This window comes from Erigeron canadensis, chromosome 2 (genome assembly GCF_010389155.1).
Source record: "Erigeron canadensis isolate Cc75 chromosome 2, C_canadensis_v1, whole genome shotgun sequence".
In the NCBI taxonomy this organism is placed as follows: domain Eukaryota; kingdom Viridiplantae; phylum Streptophyta; class Magnoliopsida; order Asterales; family Asteraceae; genus Erigeron; species Erigeron canadensis.
The window spans coordinates 33833080-33854831 of NC_057762.1; the positions used below are offsets into that span (position 1 = coordinate 33833080).

General features: G+C 34.0%; 5 protein-coding genes across 5 annotated transcripts; 1 reads left to right on the top strand and 4 right to left on the bottom strand.

Annotated features, from left to right (window-relative positions):
* The first annotated feature begins 919 nt into the window (after positions 1-919).
* Positions 920-2167, top strand: LOC122589780 (dof zinc finger protein DOF3.7-like). Its single transcript, XM_043762103.1, has one exon. It carries the CDS (start codon positions 947-949, stop codon positions 2009-2011), a length of 1065 nt encoding a protein of 354 aa, XP_043618038.1. The 5' UTR covers positions 920-946; the 3' UTR covers positions 2012-2167.
* Positions 2168-4878: 2711 nt separating this feature from the next.
* On the bottom strand, positions 4879-7273 carry LOC122589989 (L-ascorbate oxidase homolog). Its single transcript, XM_043762319.1, has 8 exons — positions 7121-7273; positions 6909-7018; positions 6537-6807; positions 6352-6451; positions 5924-6269; positions 5468-5833; positions 5264-5345; positions 4879-5100 (listed from the first exon to the last, which is right to left on the bottom strand). Exons 1-8 carry the CDS (start codon positions 7271-7273, stop codon positions 4909-4911), a joined length of 1620 nt encoding a protein of 539 aa, XP_043618254.1. The 3' UTR covers positions 4879-4908.
* Positions 7274-12632: 5359 nt separating this feature from the next.
* On the bottom strand, positions 12633-16981 carry LOC122587004 (L-ascorbate oxidase homolog). Its single transcript, XM_043759060.1, has 8 exons — positions 16881-16981; positions 16109-16275; positions 15756-15865; positions 14920-15190; positions 14736-14832; positions 14231-14576; positions 13266-13631; positions 12633-13082 (listed from the first exon to the last, which is right to left on the bottom strand). The coding sequence occupies exons 2-8, from the start codon at positions 16250-16252 to the stop codon at positions 12800-12802; spliced, it is 1617 nt and encodes a 538-aa protein (XP_043614995.1). The 5' UTR covers positions 16253-16275; positions 16881-16981; the 3' UTR covers positions 12633-12799.
* A 1679-nt stretch (positions 16982-18660) lies between these two features.
* LOC122588133 (putative nuclease HARBI1) lies at positions 18661-19602 on the bottom strand. The gene is made up of 3 exons (XM_043760268.1): positions 19510-19602; positions 19209-19443; positions 18661-19133 (listed from the first exon to the last, which is right to left on the bottom strand). Exons 1-3 carry the CDS (start codon positions 19600-19602, stop codon positions 18661-18663), a joined length of 801 nt encoding a protein of 266 aa, XP_043616203.1.
* A 1118-nt stretch (positions 19603-20720) lies between these two features.
* On the bottom strand, positions 20721-21752 carry LOC122588135. The gene is made up of 2 exons (XM_043760269.1): positions 21438-21752; positions 20721-21341 (listed from the first exon to the last, which is right to left on the bottom strand). Exons 1-2 carry the CDS (start codon positions 21750-21752, stop codon positions 20721-20723), a joined length of 936 nt encoding a protein of 311 aa, XP_043616204.1.

Genomic DNA, 21752 nt, shown 5'->3' on the forward strand with positions numbered 1-21752 from the left:
CACTCACCCGTCCAAACTCGGCGATCCATTGATGGATGTCGAAGAAATGGCCATCGACGAGCGTGCTGCCATCCTTGGAATTATGGAGGAGTGCGTTGATGAGCTCCACGCCAAGTGATAGCAACAACCTTAGTGTATTTTGCATTTAATTACATTGTTGTAAATTGTTGAGTGTTGTCAATATTAAATCGGTCATGTATATACTGTTTAATCAATAATGCAATTCAAATATAAACTTGTTCATCTTTATATTCTAGTTGTTTAATACATTAAATAGTTGTTAATCTAATTTGTGCAAACCAATGGGGTTGGTGGCCCATTGGTAAGGTTTTTGACGTTGAGAGGATCCACCTTGGTTCGAGTCGCACTTCTAACATTTGTGAGAGTGGATTAATAGGGGTTTTTTGAGAGTCCTGGTTTTCAAGCATACGTGTAATTTAGGAGTAGAAGTAGAATAGAATGACGTTTAAAAATAAATAAATCTAATTTGTGCAAACTTTGGATCTTATAGTAGATTTAACAAATTGTTACTTGTGATTCAAAAGGCGAGTAACTTACTTGTCTCCGGTACTTGCATTACAAGTAACAGCTTATTTAAAAATGATTAATACATAGATAGATACGAGTATTTCTAAAGAAGAATTTTCATTTATTATAAAAAGTACGTAATTGACAAGAACTTCCTTAATTGTGTCTTTGAGTTCACTCTATTAAAGGTCGAACCCTCACATTTGTTGCTCTCCCGATTACTTGGCCAAAAGCCATTCAAACAACAACAAAGACAACTCCTTGTTTCCACTTTACTTCCTTTCTCTCTCCCACTCCCAAAATTCATCCCAAAGTGTACAAGAAATCCGACTTTGTTGTTGTTTTTTTTCCCTTTTTTTTTTGTTTCTTTCTCTTTAACTTCAACTTCAAATCAAGAAAGTTTTTTTTTTATATAAAAATGATTCAAGAGTTATTTGGTGGAGGTGCTGCTAGTCTTCTAAATAACGGAGACCAAAATCTTCCCATTTCTGGTAGTGTCTTTGAACCTTCATCACCTTCTCCTTCACCGTCTTCTTCCGCCAACACAACCACCACCACCACCAACGCGACAAACGCCACTATCCCGGCGACTCCGGACATCCAAAAACTACGATGTCCACGATGCGATTCTTCAAACACAAAGTTTTGTTACTACAACAACTACAACCTCACTCAACCTCGCCATTTCTGCAAGACGTGTAGGCGTTATTGGACTAAAGGTGGCGCTCTTCGTAACGTCCCAATTGGCGGTGGATGTCGAAAAAACAAAGGGTCCACCATAACCTCAGTTGTTGGAAAACCACTCATCTCTTCAAATTGCAAACTGAAAGCAGTTGTGTCATCTGAGTTAGCTGCAGGAAGGTCTAGTAGTTTTGATCATGAATTATTCAATATGAATAATCCAAACCACAACAACCCAATTCTATGGTCCGGTGGGCCACCACAAACATCTCATCTACTTTCATTACTAAGAGCCACCACACAAAACCCTAACCCTAATAATTTTGCATCAACAACCCACATGAAAGATCATCATCATCAAGGATTTATGGTTGGATCAAACATTATTATGGGTAATAATAATAACCTAGGGTTTGAGCCATTAGGTCACCAAGCATCATCATTAGGCCTTTGTAGCTCTTTATGGAGCAGTAGAAACAATCTTCAACAAGCCAACCAACAACAACAATTAGGGAATAATAATATCATGACTAGTAGTGATGATCATGAAAACACCGAAAACAATAATCGGTATCAAAGGATTAGAACAAATTATTATAATCATGATCAAACTACTAATACACCATTATTGGTTTTGGGTGGCAATGTGGTCAATACTTCTTCTTCTTCTTCTTCAACTAATATTACTATCTTGGATTCGGCTCCAGTTCATCTAGCAAGTGGCGAGCAGCAGCAGCTTGGGTTTTGGAACCAATCACTTCCATGGTCCGATCTACCCGCGGCTAATGGTGCATATCCTTAATTAAGTTAAGAATATATCCTCTTCTTTTCATTTCTTTTCTTTTCTTTTTTTGTTAATTTATAGTTAAGAACTCGATCAGTTTTAGGGTTTGTGGTTAATTACGTCAATTTGTAGTCATTTGGGGTGTGGTATATGAATATGGTTTGTTAATTATTATTTTATATCTTGTATCTTATTTGTTTTGATTAAAGGTGTGTTTTGAGTTAATTAATTATATAACCTAATGATACATATATAGGTATGCACATGTACATTTTATAGTTAACTTACATTTCTCTCCAACCATTCTATCACATTTATACTCTTTCCTTTAACAAATTGAAGTATTATCATCAGTTCACAATTATTGTTTTACAAGAGTAATCATATCTAACATATTTATTTAAATAAATAATATATTATATAATCATAGGGGTTGGTTAAAAATCTGTGAAGTGGAACAATTCTTGAGAAACGGAAAATCTTGCATAGAAGAAGAATATGGGGTTTTTTAGGCACTACTTAATGTAGACTAACACATATATATTTGTTGGGTTTTGTTAGTCCTAACCCTGTCAGTAAAAAATAATTGGATGCATTAAAATTTGTATCTTGTTGTTAGAAAAATTAAGGGACCCTTTTTAGTATATAATGTAAAAGTTTTTAAGCATGTAATATGTTGTTAGTGACAGCCCTAAATTAAGGGACCCTTTTTAGTATATAATGTAAAAGTTTTTAAGCATGTAATATGTTGTTAGTGACAGCCCTTAGGGCTGTCATTATCATTTTCCTTATTTGTTTTGATTTAATGATCAGGAAATTATAATAATAATAAAAAAAAAGTTATCTAAATGGAATAAAAGGAGTGGGCAAATTAAACACATAGATAAGAGAGCATATCTTCTTGGTTAGCTCAATATATTTAGGGTTTGATTTGCCTTTTTCTGCTTAGTGGATGGATGATGGAGCAAAAAGGAAAAGATTCTTGTATTCACTATTATTATTGTTAATACTCACGATTTATTTGATCCACGATATCATATTCCTTTAATCCAGCAATTATCAATATACTATTATGATGGCTAATAAGTTTTTTATTGATCGATCGAGTTAACTATATGATCATGGTAATGTATATAGTTCAGAATTTTAATCTATCAATAAATTAAGCTAGCTTATTGATTAGTGATAATTAATAATTTTTGAAACACATATATACATATAAATTTCATGATTATTAGCGGTCAAGCCAATTAATTTCAAACTAGCTACAAAAGCATGTGCCGTTCAAAAAAAAAATAAAAGCTACAAAAACATGTTGGTATTTTGTATACTACATTGTTGACAACGTGAGATTATATAAACTTAACCAATGTTGAACGTCCTTGCCAGGTACTGGTTAATGTTTTACTAAGCATTTTTCACAAAAATGTATTTAGAAACATTCTTTGTTTATCATTGTCTAGCTGTTTCACCATTTTCTACAAAATGTTAAAAAGTAAATAGTACAGTACATTGTAAGAAACTTTTTAGGGAAACGAGCGGAGAATGTTGAATAGTGAATATATACATTCGATATGAATATGAGTCATGCATGTAGTGTGGTTAATTAAGTACAGTAATATAATGGAAATTAATTAATACTCTACTTACCAATAAAGGAGATCCAATTTAATTTTATGTAGCAGTAGTTTTGTACTCAGTTCTCCTCTGGAAACTTACTAGTGTTGAGAAATTTAATTATTGGAAATACAGACCGATACGACTATTTTAGTTTATTTTGTTATTAATTTACAAAATTTGCTATAACTTAACGAAAATAGACAAAAAATAATTATAATTCACTTAAAAAATAATACCAAATAGACATATTATCACGCATATCCGATCATCTACCTTTCTAATTAGTAACTCTAGAACTACATTTCAATGGATGTAACGTCTTCATTTTCTCCAAGTTACAAACTTACAATTCAAAAAATCCTCAATGTCGTAAATAACATTCAGATTAATAGTCCCCAAAGCTTCATGCTTATACTTAAAAAACTAGATATATATGGCTACTTGGCTAGTTTGCGCTATTTGAACTTTTCAACTTAGCCGACTGAAACATCTAAGTAGCTAAAATTAATCACCATATGGGTCCTTATAACTATTTTTGCCTTTATTAGTGTGATTTAGATGTTAATAAGATTAAGATGTGAAAATAGATGAATGGTAAAAGTTGCATTTTGCCTTTATTAGTGTGATTTAGATGTTTATATCAGCTTATGATAGAAACTTTACTATGTTAAAAAGTTGCATAATAGTGTTGAATCAAGAAACCATTTAGATAGAACAAAGGCAAGAGAAAAAAAAAGAGAGAGAGAGAGAGAGAGAACAAAGGCAGCCCAATTACGAGTATATCACTATTATCCATTAGACTTTACATTGGTGTGGGCCCAAAATTTCAGCCCGTGAATCATTATTAAACATTAACCAGGAGTCCAGGATTGCTCAACTTTTCAATCAGTTGAAATTGTCAAGAAAAAATAAACTTGAGTCTCATAATTGAAATCTAGCTGGTACATTGGTATTGTTAGATTAATTAACAAATTACAGTACGAAATAAGAAGAATTTCAACACCAAATAAGTAATACCCAAATAGCCATTTTCAATATTAAAGCTATAGTATAAGTTTATTAATTAGAAATTTAGAACATGCAATACACTATGTTTAGAACCTAGGAATGAAACATAAAAATATAAAATCAAAGTAAACCGATTTCAATTAAATTTTTTTGTACTAAGAAGCAATTTGAACACAAATGAAATCATAATTATTCTTATTCTCCTAAAAGCCAAGGTTACACCCTCGTAACTGACCAAGGAGAGAACGAAAGCTGCATTCCAAACACAAATTTCTAACGTATTTTTTCTACTTTGCCTTGCCACAACGCAATGCGTTTTGAGGTATGTCATATTCAGTGAAGAGACTCTTCTCGTTATTCCACACTCGAGCATACAACTGCTGTCCCAAGTACTGCCTAGGCCAGTTTGCTGACCTCAAATTCCACATTCCCTTGTTGTCCAGTGATGCCAATATCGCACTCCAAGATTTTGGGTAAACCTGCAAAAAATCCAACAACAAAGTCATCAGATTCTGATTTTTTTTTGTTCACTTTTGTGACAAGTTATCCTTGCATAAATGTCAAAAAAAGGCTACATTTTTCAACCAAGGAAAAAAGGATGGCTGAAATAACAAAGGAATGTATCCAGAAAGCCTCGTTTACCTGGACTGTGTATCGTGAAGTAGCATCGTTCAGATTGTAGAATCTTTTTCTCAGTGTCGAATTCCATGTCCCACCACCAAAACTACAGTATAACAATAATGATAATAAGTATCTCAGTTCTACCTGAATCGAGCAAAATATGGATTTCTTATATCCTTTCTCATTTACTACAAGACTAATTAAGAAGAAGAGAAGAAATGTTACCCGACACTCCAAAAATCATGACCATCAAGATGCCATGTCTGAAGAGAGTTTTCGTTGTTTTGGAAGATGATTTCAACAAAGTCATGAAGAGCAAAGCCCATTACAGATGGGGCAATAACTGCAGGGCCAGCAGGAGGTGCAGGTTTGATCGAGTCTAGTTTATAGACTCCAGGAATGTTAAAATAATCAGCAAGCTTCAATGGGGTGGCTGGGTTGATGTGTGACACCTTATTCACTGCATACCTAAGCTTTCCACCAATTGTAGATTTTGAATTTGCTAGCACAACCGTTCTAGTTATTGGAATCGTTCCATAGTGAAATGAACCTTGAGGGTTAGGCCTTGCTGCATTTGCTGTCAAGTTCCATCTACAAACGCAAAGGAAATGTGACTATGGCTTTTCTAGCTGGAAAAATTTAAACGCACGATTAGATTAGGAAAAAAAAAAAAAAGTTTACCTGATTGTCCTGGCCTGTTTCATCGACCAGTGAACCTGATAAGTAGGTGCAATAGGCAATGGCAAAGAAGCTTTGGCAGTGGATCCAGCATATTTAAGGATTCCAGTAGCTGTTAGAACTGATTTTGTAAATCTAGTTGAAGCGACGATAAAATATTCCTTTGCAGGAGAATGCAGGGTAACCAACAAAGAAGCAGACTGGCCCGGATGAAGATCAAGTGATTCATAGGATTCATGTAAGGTATGTGCTCCTTCTAATTCAACCATCACCATTGTATGGCCTTGGATCCTAAAGTTAATCGAACTTACCAACGCCATATTTGACACCCTAAACAAGTACCTTTGACCTAATTAAAATCCAACAAAACATAGTCAGTCAACATTTGAGTTTAGGAAGCATATATGTTTCAATCGTAAGGTGATCAATACCTGATCGGCCAGTGAAAGACGTGGCACGAGGACTTCCATTGATAAGGAGACCATTTGGCTTGGGAAGAGATTTTCCAGAGTCAAGTATAGCTCTTAATGCCTACAGAAAAGAGCAAAACTTATATAGAGAAGTTTAAAAGAGGCTGAAAAAAAGAAAAAGTGATCAGATAAAGGTCAATGCAAACCTTGTGATCAGATTTCCACCAGTCACTAACAAGTACGGTGAACTCTGCGACAGGTTTAAGGTATGGGATGAAAATAACAGGCCTAGCTTGGATATTAAGGGCCCCAAAACCACCGACGGCTCTCTGCATTCCGATAGAAGGGAAGTAGGAGAAGGTACCGATTTGATCTTTGACTTGCATATGATAAGTCCATTGGGTTCCAGGTGGGATGGGACAGTTAGTCCCCAACACTCCGTCTTGCCATGACGTCTTTCTCTGTTGAACTCCATTCCTGTATTAGCTCACAAAGTTAATTAACGTGTCTCTAGTACTTACTGCGGTAAAATGATACTACAACAGAAATGAAAAACGGCTCATATTAAACGTACGCACCATGTAATGAGGAAAGGCTCGTCCAGCTTGTTGACGACATTCACAATAACATTGTCATTAGTTTCACATTCGATAGTCGGGCCAGGAAACATCCCATTGATAAGTATGCCCTGCCATTGTCAATAATATTAGTTTCACATTCAAAATTGTATATAATAATGTTAAAAAAATATATATATTATATATATAGTGAAAATAAATGAACAAAGTACCCGTTGTGGGACGCCAAGTGGAGATATCTGTCCATAAGTAACCACCCAATTGAAATTTCGATAAGGGTCTTCAGCATTACTTAGACACACGAAAGCCAATAATAACAATCCGAGATAAAAGGGCAGGAACTTATTATAATTGGCTCGTGTCATGATATGTACTTACGGAAAAGCAGAGAGAAACTCTGCGAAAAAGAACCGAAAGATGAAGAGTGGAAACAGCTAGTAGCTGTTAGTAGTAGTGGAAGAAGAAGGGTGAATTTGAAAAGCAGAGTTGAATGGAGAATTTATAAAGAAGAGAATGCCTTCGTAAAGATGCTGAATGAGAAACAAGTGATCCCCAGTAGTAGTAGTAGTAAAGAAACGAGGATCGAGTACGGCGCACTTCATGCTTGCTTGCTGCTAGCGACCTACTGATCGACTATTAATTATGCACCATCATCATCATGATTAATTATTTAAACTGCTAACTGATAGGAGTATATAATATAATAGTAAGTAATATTAGATATGATATGACGCAGTGTATGTATGTACGTAAGGGAATTGAAATTTGTCGGTGAATTCAAGGGGGCCTAAAATGTCGCAGTAGAGAACGGATCAGTCATTTAAGTGTTTTCAAGGGTTTAATTGGGGTTTAAGCAAATCCCATGTTTGATCCATCTCCCTCCCGCGCTGATAACCATATTTGGGGGAGCTTTCTATGGATCGGGTCGGATTTTTGTGTTTCCCCATATACCATTAAACCACCCCCAAACTTACTACTACTAAAGTGTCTTTGTTTGTTTGTTTAGTTAATACTGGTTGGTTTCATACTCCGCAACTAATTGGAAAACCTGCAATTAATAAAGGGTAATTTGTGGTACGATTTTAGCTTATTGGAAAAATGAAAATTACAAAAGAAAAAGTTACTTGTTCATTTCAAGTTAATTTTCAGAATTTTGGTGACTTAACATGTTTTTATCAATTTATGTGTATGAGGTTTTTCCACAATAAACATGAAAATTTGTCCCTTGATCGATCTTTTGATTTCCCGACTAGGTCTACATAAACATGTTAAATGTTGTATCAAAAATATTGTTCCTTAATCGTTTGTATGCTTCGTGGCCTCGTGGGTGGTCAGTATCAGTCCTAGTTCGCTTTGTATATTGGTCTAGGGTTGCAGTTCGTTATGGTTGGTTGTGTGGTCGTGTAACGCGCGGAAGACAAACGACATCTATTAGTTTTTTAATTTTAATTGGACCTTGATGATTTATAACGATTATGAGTCAGTAAAAATGAAATTTATATAATTATTATATTAATTTACAAGTTATTTATATATAAAAAGTTAACATTTATTTACTTAAAATAATAATAACAATTATATATAAATAGATTTTTGTAGATAAATAAACATTTTATTTTATTAACTTTTGAAGGACTTATATCTTATTTACGATCTTGAATTTCAAGTAACTTTTAAAAATGTAATAGTAAAATGTTCTATAAGTCGTTATGAGTTGTATTTAAAATTACAACAAAAAAGAAACAGAATTTATATCCCTCGGTTTTTTCTTTTTCCTTTTTCCCTTTGCCACCACCACCACCACTATTCTTCCATGCCGCCGCCACCACCACCACCACCACCACGACACGTTAGAAACTGTCATTCGAAATGGGTTCTGCTATTAAAGGTATAAATAAATAGAAACTGACGGGTGTGATAGACCATAAAAGATGATCGATTGATCGGTGATATATAGGGTGATCTCTACCTAACGGACTCCGCTCTAACCGCCATGACTTTAATTGACTGACCGACATATGATGGTTGTAGTAGTGGCGACGTCAGATGGTAATAGTGGCAATAGTGGCCAAATGGTGGTGGTGGTTGCAGGCTGGCAACGATTGGTGGGGAAGAGGGGATCGAAGATGATTAAAAGAAAATGTGTGACTGTGATTTATATTTTAGATTTCCAAATTAATTATGATATTCTAATGAACCCTTACGTTATTTCCGAATGTAATTTGAAAAAAGGCAATAGACAGGATGCGGAACATGACCAGTGTAGCCACCAATGGTTTACAAGATGGTGCCACATTTGTAGTGGGACTTTTTTTTAGCACATCGAAAATATGTTGGTGCTTTCATTGAAAGTAAAATAAGCTACAAAGTACCAATAGATGCCATGGAATTAGATATGGGGTAATTTAATTAACCTAGGGATAGGGGTCGAACCAAATGCAAATTCTATTGCATCTCTATTATATTCTCCTGCATTTGTGGTGGTGACTACGTACTAACAAAGTGTCCATTTTTCATGGATCCTTAAACAATCATTAACTAATCTACCTATACGTACTATCACTTGATTGACTCTTCTTTTGAAGTACTCAAACTTTATGAAGGCGAAAGATACTTTGTAAAATCAATTTTGGAGAGGACATTTCGCAACCATTTTCAAGTTAACCTTGTAGCAAGTATTGAGTAGTTTTCATGTTCAAGTTTTTATGTGTTAATTTTTTAGTGTAAAAATTATACCAAAAACGTACTCTAACGTCCATTTAGATTACCTAGTTGTTAGATTTCATGTTTTCTTTTAAAAGATCTCATGTTTGGGACCTCCTCAAGTGAACATTTTTGGGTACGTAGTCAAAAAATGGTCAAACTAGGTCATTGAGATACCACAATTAGGCCACATACATCTAAGCATGGATATGTACTCTACTTATGTACATATTTATTTTAAGGTACGTAGCATCAATTGATAATTAAGGTATTTAACTGATATTTGGTTGTCAAACTAAGGTTTTATTTTTTTTTTCTTTATTTGCTTTTTCCGCAATTTTGAAATTAAAGTACATTTTTATGCTATAAAAACAACTTTGATTTGTAATGAAACATAAGTAGAAACCTTATCTTTGTGTATACAAACATGCATGAGTGGAGTAGCTTAGATTAACACTTGAAAAAATATATAACAATTACTTGGAACAAGTATACGTATGCATAAATGTAATACATTCTCAAATATGTATGTCGCATATCCATTTTCAATGATAAATGCTAGTTTATGTGTTAGATATCATCTCATTCATTATGCATTTTGTAGCTTTCGTTGTTAATTTTTGCATGATCAAAATAAACCATTTTGTAACTTAAGAGAAGACAGATATAGATGTGTCTAAAAGTCGGTCAAAAAAGACAAAGGGCTTCTTGAATCATATATTCATATGAGTCAGAAATGGAAATAAAAGTGAATCCCAAGAACAGATCAAAAGGAAAGCTTCACTTGGCAGTTTCAAAGAATTTATACCCGTAGCTAACATATGTGCATCTCCCATTCCCCAACTCACGTGACATTTAATCACTTTCACGTGACTGCCGACATAATATAAGCAACGTTTTGTAGCTTCAAATTGTAATTTTTTCCTTTCATTTATTTGTTATTATAATTATAATGATGAAACCGATATTAAATCATGAAGTGCTAACATATATAAAATTAGCGGGGCATACTCATTATATATGTTCATGTAAATTTTGGAAATACATATGTAATTGAAAATAGGTTTTGAATAATAATGTACTTTAGAATTGAATAATTGTGTTTGAAACATATATATGTAACTTTCGAGTTATATATATATGTTAGAAGTTGATACAAATTATGACATAATTTTATAAATTTAACTTTATTTTTTTTTTATAGGAAAAATAGGGCTTGTTGGAATTGATCCGCGCGCTACTTGTTTCACCTTATACGCAACAGAAGAACATAAACTTTTAAACGGAATAAGTATTAGCTTGGTGATGGTTGGAGCAGCGAACTCGGATTCGGCAAGAATCTCAATCTTTAGTAGTACAAAGGGAGAATTGGCCAAAAAATTGGATAGGGGTCAAGTGTCGGGCGTCGACGACTTATCAAGTGCCCTTGAGCTGCAGGAAATAGTCTTTATTACATGCCTCACTATTATTTATCGGTGGGGCAGTTTGGTGATAAGTAGACGACTTTGGGATGGTACAAATATAAAATATTAATATAAATGTAAAACGAATAAAACACTTTCACGCATGAACAACATGCCTTTGAACAAGTGGTATATGATTGTTTGATTATAATTTAAGTGTTATATGAAATTTAGGGTTAAAAAAAAGGTTGAGATCTCTTCAAATTAGGGGTAAAGTTGAATGATCTCGCAATAGTCAAGAATTAAAAATGATAATTGAATTTTTACTTTTAATTTTAATTTAATGGTCAATAACTTTCCAACTTACCCGCAAGTTACTTCTAAGTTGGAGCCGGAATTCCCAACCAAAAAACCCCACAAAACTAAAGGTTAACCATCCACTGACTAATTTTTGAAAATAAGCGGACATTTATATCAATACATAAGAATACATTACATTACTTTTTCCACCTCATAAGATATACAGTAACATGGAACAAAATGGAAATACGAACTATTTAGATTATACTACTAAATGACCACAATGACTTTTACAGCAACATATCATTTACAAGGATACTAAACCTGAATGGTCCAAAAACTATGACGAGCAAGAGACTGCTAAACAAGGGCACGCTTGATAATCGCTTCACAAGGGTGGGAACAACAAAACCCGCCAATTGGGGTTACGTTTAGACTTTCAAACACCTATTGATGATATAAGAAATGCCTAAATTCCAAAGATTTATATAAAATTTACGAGAGAAAGGTACCTGCGCGTTACGGCGGTAATGGAGGTGATGACGGGGTGGTGATATAATGGCGGTGGCGGTGATGGGGTGATCTACCTGACAGGCTCCGCTAGACGTACGGGCTTCGCCCTCGGATTTAAATATTCGTCGAAAGTATATCGAATGTCCTCTCTAATGAAAAAACATGAAATTTTAAGAACACTCATATAGTTTTTAATTTTTTTTTATAATTTATCGATGTATGGTTTTTGAGATAAAGGATTTTGAATGAATTAGAGAAATAAAATGATTTATAAAGGAGAAAAAAAAATGAGTAGTTGAGATTTGAGGGGAAAAAATAGTATTAAATTTATTTTAGATAATAAAATACATTTTAGGTAAATAAATGTTGAAACTTAAAAATTTAAACATGAGCTGTTTGCTTTATAATATAACATATATATATATATATATATATAGATAATGTAGTATAGATATAGATACGTTGAGTTTGTGATAATCAGACTAAAAGTTTATATGTTAAGTTTATTAACTTTCCAGGTACTATACACAGTTTTAACATAAACCAACTCAAGGTGACTTAATCTTAGAGCTAATTGAACAATTATTTTAGATTTCTAGATTTTAAAAGCCTTAAAATTATGGATGTCAAGTATGGAGTAAGGGTAAAATATATCACTTATTACAACTTGCAAGTGACTTACATTTTTTCAGAAAGGTGATAAAGTGTTAAAAACCTCGGTTAATTTAAAAAATAGAGAATAAAAAATGTGCATTCGATACAAATAAACATTTTGGTTTTGTAAAGAAAATAAAACATGTACGAATTAAATAATAGTGATAAATAAATATTGGGCACCAAGAAACAAGTTCTATGTTATGGAACATGAAACATACTGTGGTATACAAATACATAGATATATCATGACTAAGGCTATGTGTTTCCGTCGGGTCAAACCTTCATGACCTCCAGTGAAGACTACATACGTATGGCTTAAGAATGTCGTCCCACAGCTCTACCACAAAGAAGAGCATTTGAAGGTATGTCGTATTCATTCGCAAGACTTTGAACAGGATTATAAACTTTGAGGTAAAACTGTTGACCAAGATACTGTCGTTCCCACATCGTAGACCTTAGGTTCCACATACCTTGGTTGTCCAAAGATACATAAATCACACTCCACGAGTTTGGATAAACTTGCACTGTGTGTCTTGTAAGAGCATCAACCAAGTTGTAGCTCTTTCTGCTTGCTAGAGACCACTGCCCGGATCCATATCTGCAATTGTTTCCATTACAAATTTTAGAACTTTTTCATATGGTTCTTGCATATTGAAAGAGCAACGGTATATGTGAAATAGTTTGGTAAGTCTAAAAACATATTTTTAGGCATGTTTGTAGACGTAACAAATTACACACATTTATCATTTTTCATATAAAGGATGTGTGTATAGAAAATTACCCGACAGGCCAGAAATCATATCCGTCAAGGTGCCATGACTGCACAGTGTTCTCGTTGTTTTGGAACACGATTTCAAGGAAGTCATGAAGTGAGGCTTGTATAACACCTGTAGCCAAAAGTGGGCCACCGCCATTCGGGGAGGCTTGAATGATATTTGTTGAATAAACACCGGGGATGTTAAAGTGATCTGCGAGCTTCAACGGGGTATCTGCATTAATGTAAGATACTCCATTCACAGTGTATCTTTTTTTTCCGTTAATTAAGCTTGCTTGGTTGCTCAACACAATGGTCCTCGTGGGTTTGATTGTTCCATAATGGAATGAGCCTTGTGGATTTGGTCGAGCTGCATTCGATGTCAAATTCCATCTGAAAAATTAAATTGAAAAAAAGAGAGCACTCAGATCAGAATCAATTGCACCACAAAAATTTCAATTCGATACTTTGTTTAAAGCATTTAGTTTGGTTATATACTTATATTATATGAGCTCATACAGAACAGGCTGGGCTGTGTTTTGGGCTTTTGACAAGCATAACCCAAACCTGAACCTTATAGCCTGATTGGCATAAGCCAGAGTTTCTAGAGCTTAGCAAGCCAAAAGTTGAGCCTGAGCCTATCATCTTTTCAACAAGTAGATGTGGGCAAAGCAAAACAGGTCCAGACCAACCAAACAAAATCACAGATGGGCCAAACGAAACTGGCAATTTTCAGCTCAGTTCTCATTTCTACATTATTTAGAAAGCATGTTTTCGAACTCAAACAATGATGTTTTAGTATATATTTTCACATTAAAACAAAACCAGGCATTTTTTCCAGTCACAGACTCACAGTACAGTGTATTTTGGTTCCTTTAATTTATTTTAGCATTCGGTTTCAGTCCAATTCCAACCTATATACACATCAAATTTAATCACACGACTCGCGCTTTGGGCTAAAATGTACATAAGATGAACATAAATTTTTATACCTGTAGGTTCTAGCTTGTTGCATAGACCAGTGGACTTGGTAAGTTGGGCCAGCAGGGATCGGGCCTGAGACTGGTGTCTTGGAATTGGTGTAGTGTAATACTGAAACAGTTGTAAGAACTTTTCTAGTAAATCTTGTTGATGCAACAATGTAGTAGTCTTTTGGAGCTTGGTCGAATGTAACAAGTACAGAAATCGATTGACCAACATGCACATCTAATGAATCGTATATGTTTTGAACCACATTTGACCCTTCAACCTCAACTAGTTTCATTTTGTGTCCCTGGATCCTAAAGTTGAAGGATGTCGATAAACCCACATTTGATATTCTGAACATGTAAGTTTTGCCTGAAATTATTGAAACAAAAGATCAAAGTTACTAAAGGTGACTTTCAAAGTCAAACAAAGAGGCTATCAATTTAGAGCCAAATCTGCAACAAAATCCATCTTTCCAAATCTGAAGTCACAAATACATGTTCTTTCAATACATGGAAGGTTAAAAATGACCTTGATCTCCACTGAAGGTGCTACCGGTCTGTCCATTTACAAGTATACCATCTGGGAAAGTTAGTGATCTCCCTGAATCAAGATATTGTTGCAACCCCTGAAATCATTAACAAATGTTTTTTTCAATAAGCATGCATCAGTTAATGATGAAGATCAATCAATTCATCACGAACATGACCCTCACCTTATGATTGGCCTTGTACCAGTCACCGATAAGTAAATTGAAATCACCAGCAGGAATTGCATAGGGTACAGGGATACGAGGTCTGGCATATACATTGATAGCTCCAAAACCACCTACAGCTTTGTGCATTCCTGTTGATGGGAAGTATGTGTAGCCTCCAATTTGATCTTTTGGTTGAAACTTGTATGTGAAGTTGGAGTTTGGAGGAATTGGGCAGTTTGTGCCCAAAACTCCATCTTGCCAGGAATTCTTTCTTTGTTTAATCCCATTCCTAAAAATTCAACATTTATAACCGTCAGGTTATGTTTTGCATCAAACTTGGTCCAATTGATTCCATAGACAGAATTTATCTGTTTATACTATTTTCCCTGCCTTTTAGTTCTTAACTTTGAGGACCACGTTCATATTTCGCATAGTAGTTTCTAATAACTCTTAACATAGATAAACATATCCGGTTTTACAAGTGGATTTTTGCTTAGTATTTTCATAGTAATCCTATGATAGAGTTCAAGACTCTTAACTACAAACATGTTGGCAAGATCTAAACGTTTCGCATAGTATTTACAACATCTGAGTTTAGGCTATAAGTTTGGTTGACCTACATCATCTAAAATGATTATTTAGGTGCAAGTACATGTACATCTAAGTGAAAGATCATGTAGTATTGTTACAAAAAACAATTAATCATTGGAATACATAAAAGTAATTTAGGCTAGTAATTTATTAAAACATCCCTAATGTAGAGGGTTGACATATCTTAAAAAATTACTAATATACAACATGCACATAAACAAATAATATACTAAATGCAGTAGGTTGCTACAAAATATACTAACCATGTCAAGAGGAAAGGCTGGTCAAGTTTATTAAAAAGGTTTAAAATAATGTTGTCATTTGTCACAACATCAAGCCTAGGACCAGGAAACTGACCATTGATTAAGATCACCTGCCAAAAAAAGCCAAACATTTATTAACAAACAAATATATGTTTCATTAAACCAGAACCAACAAGGGAAATATGCAAAAGGTGGACTGGCGAACTATGAAGAGGCGGTATGTAAACAGTCATACTTCTACCGAAGTAGAGAGACTGCTTCCATATAGATCTCCGGCAACAGTAGATAGTGGTAAACTATATGTATATGTATGTATGTGTATTGAAACACAAAATGTATATAAAAGTCAAAACCTGTTGAGGGACACCAAGAGGAGAAGCAGTTCCATATGTAACAGTCCAAGTATAATACTTATAAGGATCCTCTGCTTTGACATCAGAAAATCTCAATACACCCAGAATGAAAACCATTAAAAGGGGCAACATTTTCTTCCCCATTTCACTTTAATCAACCAAGATACCTGCAAAGATGCAAACTTTATTATGTTACTCTTTTTTTTTACAATGTGGGTATCATCATTCTTTGAAAACCTTGAAGAAAGAATTACCTTTAGAAAAGAAAAAAAAAATGTGAATAGTTATTCTTGAAACAGAACTCCAATATTTTTAAAAGATATACAATGTTAACAAAAGGTAAATGTGACTTCTAACAAACACAAAAAGCTTAAAACTTTGTTATTGAAATTTGTTTCTGCAATCTGGGTATCATCAATATTAACAAATCCTTAATAGGGAACTAAAATTTTTAAAATTTTAATGTAACACAAAATGTAAACAAAACAGAGTATTTTATAGCATTTTTTTATAAAAAAGTAATAAAAATTATAAACCAACTAGCGAGTATTAAAAAAAAGTGTGTTTCACCATCTGGGTATGATAAACCTCAGTACATCTTGAAAAATAACCACATTCTTATAGCATACTCAGGATAATTTCAAAAGAAAATATGGATCAGATCGATATAAAACATGTATAAAAACAGGGTAGCTAATAGTAAAAACCTAAAAACCTAGTGTTGCTAGTAATACGTAATAATAATACTCTTAAGTATATAGAAGATACATACCAGGGTGGAACCAGTAATATGCAAGAACAAATGTGAGAAGTATCACTATCAAATCTCTAATGGGGTGTCTAGATGATATAGATAGTAATGCACATATATTATAGTGTTAGTGTGACAAGTTGTAAGTATTTATATTTGTGGTTGTATCATGCAAGGGTTTACTTTAGTGGGGGAGGTTTTGGTGCAAATTGCAAAATGAATAAGATTTAGGGTAAAAACCAAAAAGAAAAAGGAAAAAGGAAGAGCTGTCAACTTTCCATACTCGGCGGATTCCACGCGGTTCCGAGTAATCATTGATTTAGTTTTCATAATTAAACATGATCATTTTTGTCTCTCTGTACTCGAATACTTCTAAATCCTAATCATGATTAGAAGGGGATGTTTAAGATTGTTCTAATCTTGTTAATTATCGCCATCAATATTTTATGTATTTTCAATATGATGCCTATTGTTTTTGTAATTTAGCAATCTTAATCCTTTAGGTTTTTCTTACTAGCATTATCAACTTAAATGGGTAGTTGTGTATTTTTTTTTTACCCGCGTAATGCGACAGAGGACTGGACGTGGCGGCAACAATGTGGTGATAAAGACGACTATTAGTAGTAGATGAGACATCGAGTGGTGTATATAATTAATTAACTGAGAATAAAGTAATTAATGCAAAGGGTTAATGTATATATTTTAAAAGATAAATGATTGATAATGTAATTTAATCATTAATGTTAAGAGGGTAGTGCACGTGAATATATTTTAAAAATTGCTAAATGAAAATATTACATATTTTACAACACTTCCAAAAATAAAGTGATATTTTTTTAATAATATAGTATAGATAAATAAATATCGATGTGCGGTCATTTATTGACTCATTCTAAAGTCAAAATGAGAAAAGTAAATTATACAACACTATTTTCAAAATTTTAATATGAAGCCAAGATTTATAATTTTGATTTCGCTTTTATATTGCATATCATTATTAGTAATAATAAGGCTATGAGGAGTGAAACCTTAATGAAATGTCTTTTTTATGGGTATTCTATCATGAGACAGTACACTCAGCAATGGTTTTTCTTTTATTATTCTCTAGAGTGAGACCTAAATAGGAAGCCCATTTTTTTGTGTTTTTTGTTTGACTATGTTTTCTTTTTGTGTTTTTTTTAATTGAACGTGTCCTATTTTGCAAGCTTCATGCCTTTCTCTCTCCAGAACGCCCCGGGGTGGTGTGAGGGATCTTTCAGGGAATTCCTGAGGTGTTTAATGCCGAAAAAGTACCAAAACATGCATCACTTCGGATAATCTAAACATCTATTACAGGAGATGACACAGACCTTTATGTACTTGTTTATACAACTTTTCTCACTATTATTTCATATAGGATTTTCTCTTTAAAGATTTGAATACAAATTTTTATATAAATTTTTTAAAAAGTTAATTATAGTGGTGATTAAACCGTGTAGCCAACATGTAAAATCTTAAGAAAAATGCTAAAAGAGCCTTTAGAGCTTTAGGTTCTGTTTGTTTTTGAAGACAAAAACTGTCTGCAATCTGATTTCATCTGATTTCATGTCTGCAACTGAAGATGTGGTCTGAAGATCTGTAAACTAAAAATATAATACTGTTTGTTTTATAAACTGGTTACTGTCTACATAAACCGAAAATATATAACTATCAAACTTAAATAACTAGATAGAAGACTATAAGTCATTTAACATTCAAGTTATATAAAAAATACAATAAAAGCACAAAATAACAACTACCAAAAAAAAGAAGCAAAATACACTCAAAGTACATTATTTTGCATTAATTCTTGGGCTATTTGATCTCGAAGTTGACTCATGAATTCACGATCTGCTGAACTTCCATGTCGTGCTACCTCGTCTTCTCCATCTTCACCACCATCTTCTTCTTCTCTATTTTGAAGTCTTACATTTGGGCGATCATATTCATCAAAAAGCTCATCACTTGAACACTCTTTCCTTAAAAAATTGTGAAGCGCAAAACATGCAATCGTGACATTTCGTTGTGTAACCAACGAAAAGGGGGCCATGTTCTTTAATATTGGAAAACGTTTTTTTAATACACCATAAGAACGTTCAATAACATTTCTAAGTTTTGCATGTGCATGGTTGAATCTTTCTTTATCGGTCAATGCACGCCTTCGGCGAAAATCTCCAAGCCAATACCTCACATTTCGATATGGTGCCATAAATCCTCGAGTGTGTGCATAGGCAGCATCACATAGATAATATTTATCTAAAAAGAATAATACAACCATCAATCTTCAATTTATATAATATGATAACTAAAGTTCAGATCATAACTATACACCTGGAGGAGGAAGTGGAAACGGTGCATTAGAATTTGATAAAGATTCATACAATATTCTAGAATCGTGTGCCACTCCTTCCCAACCAGCTACGAGAAAAGTAAATACCATGTTGAAATCACATATTGCCAAAACATTTTGATAACACTCGCCCTTTCCTCTCCCTCTATACAAATGTTGTTTTTCAATAGGGACAATAGCATGTATTAAGGTTCCATCAAGTGCACCAACAGCTCCCTACATATAACTTAATAGTTAATAATTTATGTAGAAAGAAATCACAAAAGTATTTGTATAATGTACCTTAAAAACTCGTCGTAATCTCTTGTGATTCCCTGGAATATTTGGATTAGGATTAAAAGATGTTGGTACTATAACCTCTTTAGCAAACTCCATCATTCTTGACAATACTTCATGAAAATATTTATGAATTGTTTGTTTCGAATGTTGAAATCTACGCTTAACGACCGAAAAACGTTGATTGTGACCAAGCATCATAAAAAACATAGCCATTTTTTCTTCGAGGGATATATGTTTACTATCTTTTAACCAACCTTTTGCTCTAAAATGTGTGCAAAGTCGAACAAAGGAATCACGTGACATACGTAGGAGTTCAATGCATTGTGTATCATTCCCTTGTAGCAACTCTAAAGTAAAATGGTGTCCGGACATAACCGAAGTATTATCTCTTTTTCTTTTACGATGTCTCGGCCAAAAGTATCGGAGATATAAGAACATCATGATGAGGAGCAACAACTTTTGATTATAATCCATGATAAACCTGTTGAAAACATGCAAGAAAGCTGTCAAAAACTAGCCTTTTTGCTGCTAAATAAACAGCTCAAAAAACAACATTTTTGATGTCTGAAACGACCCAAAAACTGCACAAAAAATCAGTTGTTTTGCTGCTAAATAATCTGCTCAGATTACAGCATCTTTGCTGTCCAAAACAACCTAAAAATAGCTCAGAAAATAGCCTATTCGCTGTCCAGAAAAACTGCACAAAACACAGCATCTTTGCTGTCCAAAATAACCTAAAAACAGCTCAGAAAACAGCCCATTCGCTGTCCAGAAAAACTGCACAGAAAACAGCATCTTTGCTGTTCAAAATAACCTAAAAACAGCTCAGAAAACAGCCCATTCGTTGTCTAGAAAAACTGCACAGAAAACAGCATCTTTGCTGTCCAAAATAACCTAAAAACAACTCAGAAAACAGCTCATTCGCTGTCCAGAAAAACTGCTCAGAATACGGCATCTTTGCTGTCGAAAACAACCTAAAAACAACTCAAAAAACAGTCCATTTGCTGTCCAGAAAAACTGCTTAAATCAGAGCTACTTTACTAATCACATAATGGTTCAAACTTCAAACTAATATACAAAGGTTCAACTAATACAAAACACATAATAGTTCAAATTACATGATTGTTTAAAACACAAAACACATAATGGTTCAAAATACGAATCACATAACACGAATCACACCAAACACATAACACAAATACCTATATCCCTCCCTACTTGAACATCCCCAATGTGATCCCTGTCATCTTAATCCACCCTTTCAACACCTCGGGGTCCGACGGCAATGTCATCCATGCTTGTCTCATTTGTGTGGACTGACCAAAAATGTTAAATGCTGCAAAAAACAAGGGGTCTATAGGATCTAACCCAACTAATTTCAACTTCTCATAACATTCTTCGGTTGATGGCCCTTCCATGCTTTTCACCATATGCTTAAGTGCATTGTGCATATCACTAGCCAAGTCATCTAAGGTAATGGAGGTTTTAGAGCTTTTAGACTTTTTCTTGGGCCTAACTTCATTATCATTAGAGGTATTAGAGGTTTTAGCTTTTTTCTTGGGCCTAACACTAGGCCCCTCATTATTGGTTGGAAGTTCATCACCATTTTGAGCATTTTGTTCATGAGAGTCTCCATCTTCATCATCATCTTCCAGATTATGATAGCTACCATCTTCTATTTGAAGTGTTTGGACATGTGAGGATGATGAAACCCCGGATGTTTGGGTAGATGTCCATTGATTACCACCATTAGCACTACGCCCTTCAAACACGGCTATGAAAAGGTCAAGATGAGGCAATGGTCGTGTTCTCAATGACATTGCCCTTGGGTGACCCTGTGCCAAATTAATAGGGACTTCAATAAATATCTTTCTATTATCATTACTATTATCAATATATGACATGATATTGAAATTCTATAAAACACACACCTTCTTAAATTCTTCCCATTCTTGAGGCGTTAAGGTGAACATATTTGTTTGAGGGTTGTAGAGATTTCCAGTCTTGTATCTCAAATAGCACCATCCTACATATTTTGATTTCATGGTATCAAAAGCATTTCTAATTTGCTTTTGAGTCAAATCCATGCCAAATTGTTCCTTAAGTTTCTTTCCTAGCCTACCCCAAGACTCTCTACACAAACTTTGTCCACGTTTACCTATTCTCTCCATTTCTTCAATACATGTTTCTAATACGCATTTGATAGCCTCGTCCGTCCACTGTTGTCGACCATCACAAGTTTCCAT